The 8,997-nt window shown below is 34.6% G+C and overlaps 2 protein-coding genes across 4 annotated transcripts in view; both read left to right on the forward strand.

The window, feature by feature from the left end:
- The window catches only part of LOC134842204 (ATP-binding cassette sub-family A member 2-like), a 172,260-nt gene extending 167,401 nt beyond the window's left edge, over positions 1-4,859 (forward strand). For all 3 annotated transcript variants that reach the window (XM_063858429.1, XM_063858431.1, XM_063858430.1), the window contains 3 exons: positions 1,544-1,763; positions 1,984-2,121; positions 3,387-4,859. In XM_063858429.1, the coding sequence (XP_063714499.1) occupies positions 1,544-1,763; positions 1,984-2,121; positions 3,387-3,608 (580 nt within the window). In that variant the 3' untranslated portion in view covers positions 3,609-4,859. The remainder of the gene's footprint in view (positions 1-1,543; positions 1,764-1,983; positions 2,122-3,386) is intronic.
- The window catches only part of LOC134842205 (serine/arginine repetitive matrix protein 1-like), a 334,393-nt gene that overhangs the window by 167,398 nt on the left and 157,998 nt on the right, over positions 1-8,997 (forward strand). The window lies entirely within an intron of this gene.

The following is an 8,997-nucleotide window of genomic DNA, read 5'->3' on the forward strand; positions in this document are numbered from 1 at the left end:
TCCTAAATCCTGTGGAGTTTTTTTCAGTTTAAAGGGTTTCTGCTAAGGTATTTTCAGCTTTTAACGCTTGGTAAATTTTCGCTCGATACTAATTTCACATTATATTTTCTTGGCATATTTTTGTTTCAAAACTAGCCATTTTCATTTTGATAGATCTAGTTGTTTTGACATTTTCAATTTTTTTTTCAATTTCCGACTTAACGGCTTTTTGGTTTTGTATTGCAGGTGGCGCGAAGCTCAGCTTAGCGTCTGTGTGTAATTTGAAATAGAAATTCCCCGTTTGAAGCATTGAATGTTAAAGTCAAGCCGGAGAACGTTGAGCTTGTTAAAATTTGATGATTTTCGAAAAAAAATTTTAAAATTTTGCTGTAGATTTCTAGTTAGGGCATTTCACTTGAAGTTGGCTTTCGTAGGTATATTTGACTTGTACTGAAAATAGTTAGTACTAACTATTACTAAGAGTAGATGAACATAGTTCAGACTCTCATATAGTTCGCAATGATTTTTTTCGTTTTTTTCTCGGAAAAGTCTTGAAATTGTTCAGGCTCAATTTTATTTTTTCGTTGTTTGATTTCTTTTCAAGTTCAATTCATTTTCTTTGTTGAAAGGAAGACAAATCCAGTATCGAACAGCAAAAGTATAAATATCACGAAAAATGTGATTGAATTCTTGTTTCGATGTGGAATTTTCAGATTTCCCGGCGAAATAAAAGTGTTACCTATCAATCCAGTTTCTTAAATTCGTTTATTTTTTAAGAAAAAAGTGTCAATCATAAATTGGTTTTGAAATTACAAGCGCTATAAGGCCATCTATTTTTTCTTTGAAAGTCGAAAGTTGAGAAAGTAGAGAGGGTATTGTTTATCTGTTTACTTGCGTTCATTGACTCTGTATGTTGGCAATGTTTAGGCTTGCAATTAGCAAGCTTTATTAAAATTCGATGAAAGTAGTTTAGACTCTTTTATAGTTTGTGATGTTTTTTTTCAGGAAAAGTCTTAAAATTTGTTCCGGCTCAAGTTTACCTTTTAGCGGTTTGACTTTTGATTTCATAGTAAGTTTAGTTCATTTTCTTAAGAATTTATTTTTCAGATATATCCCATCGAATTAAAACTGGACTATTGATCCAGTTTTCTCAAATTGGGTTTATTTTCTTGAAAAAGTCGGAATCATACATATTTTTAGAAATTCTTTGTGAAAAGGAAGGCAAACTTCATTGTCGACATCAATCTTCGAATATGGAGTTCAGTTATCAGGTTTTCTAGCGAAATAAATTTTTCTACTTATTGATCCAGTTTTCTCAAATTGGTTTAATTTTAGTGTCAAAAAAGTGCCAGTCATAAATTTTTGTAGAATGTCAAAGAGCTTTAAGCGCATCTATTTTTTTTCTTTGAATATCGAAAGTTGATATTCTTTCCAAAAACAAGTCAGTATTTTTTCTGTTTACTTGCGTTCATTGGACGTTTTCCAACTGTCTGTTGGCTATGTTAGTGATTATTTGCATCTGTAAATTGTGATTTGGGTGTGTGATGTTGATGAATGTTTGCAGGACAGTGATCTTTGCCTCGAATAGTATGGACGAGTGTGAGCGTCTGTGTTCCCGTCTGGCCATCATGATCAGAGGCAGCTTCATCTCTCTGGGCAGTGTGAATCACCTGAAGAACAGAAGTGGCGACATGTACAACATCAAGTGCAGACTGGAGAGGGGTGCTGACTTCTCCCTCATCGCCCAGTTCATGACTAATGAGCTGCCCAAGGCTGAAGTTGTTGTGAGTTAAAAACTACCTTATCACCCACAATGTTCAAATGTGCAATGGTTAGCTGCGCATTATTTGATTACACGTAACCATGCACCAAGACTTGTATTCAGAAAAATAAAGGAATCCACTTTTTGATGTGCTACTGCTGGTTTGAAAGCTTGGATAGTTTTGGGCAATTCAAAGAGAAGTTCTATAATTTGGAGATTAGATGGTTTGAATTGTTTTGCAGGAGGAGCACTTCAACGTGATCACTTACGAGGTGGCGGCTGAGCACCTGAATTTGCCACGGGTCTTTTCGCTCCTCGGAACACACAAGGCCAAACTGGGCATTGTAGACTACAGTGTCAGTCAGAAGACACTCGAAATGGTCAGTAATTACAAAAGCCAGAGCTAGCGAGCGTAGTTTTTGTATTACGAATCCACTTTTTTCTAATCCAACCGGCAAATTAAGTATTCATTTGGTAGCACTTTTGCTGCATAGTATTGGCGATTGAGTAGCGTCTGATCTATCAGCTTTATTGGTGGCTACTGTTTCCTTATTGTCAAGATGAAATAGCGCCGATGCGTGGACATGAGGCTCGTTATTTCGGGATGTTGGTTCGATTCCGTAGACAGCATTGCGAGGCCAAACTTTGCATTTTGTGCATTGTAAGCGGATTCCGCAACAAGGACGCGCCCATTGATTTTCTTTTGTTCTTTCATTTCCTTCAATCGTTCCGACAAAATTTTAACATGTTTAAAGACTTGTCTCTGGAATCCAGGAACATACAGACACAAAATTGTGCGCCTGTCCAGTGCACAGTTTGGCCTCGTAATGAGTAAAAATCTATTTTTCGAGGCGTACTTTTTTTCGTTATTAAAATTTTTCCTATTGACCCAGTTTTCTTCATTTTAGTTGATTTTATATAAATAAGTTTCAGTTATAAATCTTTCTTGAAATTCAAAGAGCTTAAGATCATACATTTTTTCCCAACTGCATGTTCGCTATGTTTGATTTTTATAAGCTGTCTCAAACTGTTTGGAAGCTCATTTTTGAACAGCTGAAGAAACCTTTTATCTTTTTCGATTTGATAAAAACTATTTTCATGAAAATTTATGGGATGGGGTTTTTTATTTTTTTTATTTTACTTTTCGAGACGCTTTCGAAAATTTTCTAACTTTTTTGAAAATTTAATTTTTCTGAAAAACTACTCGACCGATTTTCAAAAAAGTGGTACCAATAGGAAATCCGCCCACTCATCTGTATATCTGCATACTCCCCTAATCTCTCTCTTTCTTACCTTACGCCGCTTTCTACAGTCTTCGAAAGCGTGTGGGGGAATTATTGACCCATATTTTTGGATTATTCTACATTTTTTCGAAAACTATCCTCCCAAATATTGGATTTTAGTTTCAAAATAAAGGAGGGCTTGTGGGGAGCTCCTCTGTATAAGCAGTTACACCTAGATTTTTTCACACAAAAAGTTTTGACCCTCAGAAACGTCAATTTTACAATTTTTGACCGTTTTTTGAAACTTTTCTCGAAAAATGCCCTCCCAAATTTGAGGTTTTGGTTTCAATGCGTAGGACATGTTGTGGGAAGCTCTGCTGCGTAAATTGTTACGCCTAAATTCATCGGCTGTCTTTTTAAAGGGCTATATGAACATTTTGCGAAGGGAGCTTCTTCTAGAGCAGCAGAACAAGGATGCCAACTTGATCAACAATATCCAGTCCAGTTCCAAACATCAAGACACTGCAGAGTCTAGAAATAAGCCATTTGCCAACCTCAGCTCGCGTGCCAACTTCGTACGTGCTCTCAAAAAAGATCAACAAACGGGACACAGACTGGCAAGACACGCGGAAACTTCCACTTGAATGCCTAGTTACGTAACCGAAGTCAAAGAGCGATGCGAAGTGTCATGTAAGCGATTCAAAATAGAATCAAGAGTTCTTACCAAGGAATTAAACATGAGCCGTTTGCAGGAACTGTCATATATCTTTGGAAAACACATATTATTAATCAGGGACTTTAATGTAACAGTAAAGTTTCTTTAAGTTTAACTCACAATCAACAATCATTTCAAAATCGGTCACTGCTCGATTACAATCAGTAAATTATTAGACTCCTTAGAAAAAATTTAAATTTATATTGATTAGTGTAAAATTGATTTGACGATAGGCAAATCTTATTTAGTCCTATATGTGATTTTGTATTTCTTATAGGGATCTATTCATAGGTATCGTACAATGTTTTAATGTATTTCCATGTTCATCCCAATTTTATTTTGTATTTTGTCCTAAAATTAATTATTTTTGTTTTAAATCAATTTTGGATCTTCGCGTAATTTATTTGTATTTATTAATCATTCACGTAGTTTGATTATCTGTAATTGAAAATAGTTGGTCTTTTGAAATCAGGTTGTTTTGAAGTGCAAGTTTCATGTGTTAGTATTTAATCGTGTTCGTATTGTAGTTAGCCGGAATTGAATTAATACTGTCTTGTTTGTCAATCGGGTGATGGGCATTTTCTTTAACTTCAATTCAAATCAATGGTGCTTTCTGTGATTTTGATACTCTGCTATAGGCAATATATCCTAATAAATGAAAATGATCTGTGGAAAAATTACCTTGTGACGAAACCAAGTTTGGATGTTTTTCTAACTGTGAATCGGCCGGGAGTTTTTAAATAGTGCCGAAAAAATTACGTTACTCAGCTGCAAATGACAGGGATTGGCCCAATTTCTGATCCGACTTTTGAAGAATTTGTCTGCGATTTAGTGGTTTGCGTTTGCTTGAAAAATCAATTTGGTCTACTTTAAAAAAGACAAACTTTCCGAAATTATTTCAAAACCAAAACACCCTACCACAAGAATTTCTTGCTTACGCCACTGGTTGTGCAACAACGCAGAATAGATGAAAGAAAAAACCAATCGTGCCGTTTAATTGATGTCGCAGTCAGAAAAAGATTCTTAAAAACTCGGCTTCAATTTTGTACTTGATTACGGTGAACACCAACTTACACCACAAGCCATGTAAACAAGGTGCTACTGAACGCATACTTCTTATTCAATTCTACATACTTCTTTCATAGTCAGATAGAGAAATAATTTAATTGTTTTCTCACAAGTTTTCTTCGATAGTCACGAGGTCGCTGAAGATCGACTTGTCAGTATTGGTGCAGAAGTAGTAGTACGAAGGTAGTAGTACCCCGCCTCTTTAACATAATAAGTTTAAATCATAAAAACGTTCCTTGAATATACTTCGGGGCCTAGGAAATTAGACGACAAGCTAATTAGACCACCTTGAAGAAACGGAAGTTACAGACAACCAGTATTTACTCAGCCAAAAGTTAATTTAAGTCGGTAAACAAGTTTGAAGCAATTCGCACACAAGTTATTGTCTAAATTCCGTTATTTTCTGTTCGTCTAATTTTCCCTCTTCTGAGTTCCTAAATCCCATATACTTCGCACTGGATTATTGAAAAAAATTATCGAATGAGAGTGAGGGAAGTGCGTTTCACTCATTTAAATCGCTCGGCTTTGTTATGAGTGTTGATGAACGTAATGCTTTATGGTCTTTTTAAATTTAAGTTACTTAGGACTTTTTCGCTGGAAAAAGCTTTAGAAAGATTCATAAAATATCTTCAACTTCATATATTTTTAAAATGTAAAAGCGTAGCAATTTTCTCTTAAAGCCGTAGTCAAGACTTTTTCGCGGTTTGTCTTTGATTTGTTTTTAAATTTACACAATTTTCACGAGTTAGAAGGAAAGCACGCTCCACTATCGAACCGTCAGAAAAAGTTTCAAATCTTTCAAAGTTGCATTTTACATTACGAGGCCAAACTGTGCACTGGATAGGCTCACAAACTTGTGTCTGTATTCCTGGATTCTAGAGACAAGTCTTTAATAATGTTAAAATTTTGTCGGAACGATTAAAGAAGTAGAAAGAACAAAGGGAGTGTCCTTGCAGAGGAATGCGCTAACAATTCACAAAATACACAGCTTGGCCTCCTAATGTAAAGTGTGAAGGTCTCGAAAAATCTAAATAACTTCCAGATTCATAACTTGAACCTTTTTTTGATTTCCCAGTAGATTTCTGCTCTCTTTGTGGGATCAATTCTTGAAATAAGTAAGTTAAGAACCGTTATAGTTTTTGATGAAATAAGTAAGTTAAGAACCGTTATAGTTTTTGATTCCAAATGTTTGATTTCCTCAAGCTCATACTTTTTTTTCATCATCTTTTGGCTGTGTTCTTCAAATGAAAAACTTCCATTTATTATCAGTCGTACGGATCAGTTTCCTTAAGTTCAGTGGGACTTGTACATCTGTTTTTTCACAGTTTTCCTGGCTACCACTAATTTTTAGACTTCTCGACATGAATGTGTTTTGTTTCTGTCCATTGATCAAGATGTTTTAAAGTTAAGCTAGTTTTCTGAAATAATTGAAATTGTTAAAAAACCAAAATAACCCTAAGCAAATTTTATTTTAATAGAAAACTAAAACAAATTGATTAAAAAAGATGTCCAGCTAATTTCCTTTCGAATTTGCTTTTTGGAGAACATTTTGGTAGCTATGTGCTTTAACTACTGTTTATTGGGTTTATTTATAAATAATTCTTTTGTTCTCGAGAAATAACAACAAGGCGTTTCAACTTTTTTATTTGTACACAATGGACCTAGAACAGATTGTGTTATAATACAAAACTATTTGTTTTCCTAGGAAACTTGCATCCGATTGAGCTCTTTTTGGTAACACTTAAAGTACATAACAATGGCAAATTAACAGCATAAGAACAAATTGCTTTATTTTTGGTGCGCAACTTGTCTTCGAGATTGTTATAGTTATTTTACTCCTATCTTCTTTCATCCAATATCAGGTTCTACAAATAGCTATCAGGATGGATTGAGAGATATATCATTTTAAAGCCCTTACACTTGTGTTGACCTTTCAACTGTTCCAAAAAAAACTGTCACGTCGAGACAAACTGGTTAAAAAATTAAACACTGTCTGATTTTGAGCAAGTACCGTTTGTTTTATGAAAATCGCTAAGCTAAATAAGCTACGAGAAAATTTAATTAAAAAATTTACGTTTTTGTTGCAATTAATTGTGGTACTGTCATTTACTCAAACGAGTTAGAGCCTTTTTTGGGATTAAGAGTCCAGTATTTTGCAATCCAACTCTCATAAAATTTTGCTCCTTTTCGTAAAACTTTCGCTGGTTATCATCGGCAGTTTGTAAGGGTGTGTTCAATGTTCATAACGCTTTTCATTTATGGTTAGTGTAGACTCACTTCAGGCGCACATTGCGCATATAGAATGACGACGATACCTTATCTCCTTGTCGGATTTACGATATCGGCAAAACGCAAAGTTTTATTTTTTAACGCGTTTTTTGTATTTTATTTCCTTATTTTTGTTTTTTTTTGCCTATCAAAATGTGTTTGTGCCGTTTTCTCCTCTGTGCTCTCAAACTGCAGGTTCACCTCAATGTAAATTTTTTGTCAGTCAAATGAAGCTCAATTACTGCTCTCTCAGAAAGGTTTTAAATTGAAACACCTCACTTTTTGTAAATTTCGAAAAAGACATAAAGTGTAATTCTTGAGGTTGAAACAATTAAATCAATTTTAGAAACCCGGATATATACGTTATTTCATCCTAATTTTTTGAACGAAAAATGTTTTTAAGATGAAAGAGCTAGTATGTATACACAAATTTTTCCATGAATAAAAAAAGGTTAATCCAAAAAAAACATTTCTTTCAGAATTTTACTACCGCTCTATCAGCTGTCAGTAGGCTGTTTGCTATCTTTTGATCAAATTCATGCAATCTTAACTCATTGCCGACGTTCTTAAAAGAGTTGGAAAGAACCTTGGCGAAGAGTTGTTTCTTTTTGAAACCAATTGTACGTACCCCTCAAAGATTATTCGTAGGGTCTCTGTGAGATAACATATTAAACGGTCATACTTCAAAAAAAGTTTCTCGTTGTTGATAAAACGAGTCTGAGCTTTTTTTACTTATTACCTGCAATAGTGGAGATTGAAATTCAATGTATGTTTTTGCAGTTCAGGGGCCTTCATGATCTGACTTTTTAACGCTTACATATCAAATCAATTTTATCACGCTAAAAACTATAAATTTGCAAAGAAACCAATTTTTTCACGAATTTTTTTTGCTTTAGAAATAGTTCTCTCCAAATCCCTACAGTCTGTAATTTTTCTCAATCTTAGTTTTCAATGAAAGGTTTAACAAACAAGTCATCTGTTGTTGCCAGCTAAATGGAGGTTTTGAATTACAAAGTCTTTGCCGAATTTGATCCGTTTGTATTTTTTTATGGAGACCGATTGTTTGACAGACCAATTTTTTAGCATAAAAAGAGAAAAAAGAGTCTTTTAGTATATCAAAACGCAATAAAGTGATGCATGATTGATTCAAAAAACTCAAAAAGACGCTCAGTCGTCGGCCAATTAGCGGCAAAACAAAAACTTATGCGCACAATAACCTTCGTGCCGAATAGAAGTACTGCGGAGCAAGCGCAGCGGAGTCTGCTAAAAGATTGGTGTGCAAAAAAACCGGTCTGCACAAATCCCTAGCATCTTTTTCTTTAAAAAATTGCTTTTATATTTTACGCCCAGCCCGCCAGCTACAGTTATACCACTGAAAATGTGGGCAAAGAAAAGATTCAAAACTTAATATCAATTTTAAAAACTTGAATTTTTCGAATCCATTTTTTGCCTAATTTTTTTGTGGTGTAATTGTAATTGTCGGGCAAAATTTAAAGTTAAAATTCAACTCAAAATGAAAACAGGTCAAAGGTCGGATTAGTGGTTTAAGTACATGCCTTTTTCCCTGTGCATTTAAAATTGTCAAAAGAAGATTTGGGCGTTGAATGGTCTAAAATAACGGAACCTGCCGACCTCTTTTAGCAGTCCTTTCTCAAAGTTTTGACGTAGTTGAAAAACTGTGGATTTGCAAAATGTAAATTGGAGATGGTGGGCGGATTCCTATCAAGCTCGACGATGAGAAAAATGATTTTAAACCAGGGGCGGATCTAGGATTTTATCGAGGGGGGGGGGCGGATTTTCAAAAAATTTTCGAAAATTTTAATGACCTTATTTTTTTTAGGTCGACCAAATTGTTTTTTCGAGCTCTCCCAAAGCACTGTTTTGACCGTATTTTGGCCAAATTTTTTGCGCCGGAGGCAAAATTTTTAAAAAACAGGCCAAAAAAGGCGTTTTTAGGCACTTTTTGGAAAATTTTGACCAAA

Source organism: Symsagittifera roscoffensis, chromosome 3 (genome assembly GCF_963678635.1).
Source record: "Symsagittifera roscoffensis chromosome 3, txSymRosc1.1, whole genome shotgun sequence".
Classification (NCBI taxonomy): Eukaryota; Metazoa; Xenacoelomorpha; order Acoela; family Convolutidae; genus Symsagittifera; species Symsagittifera roscoffensis.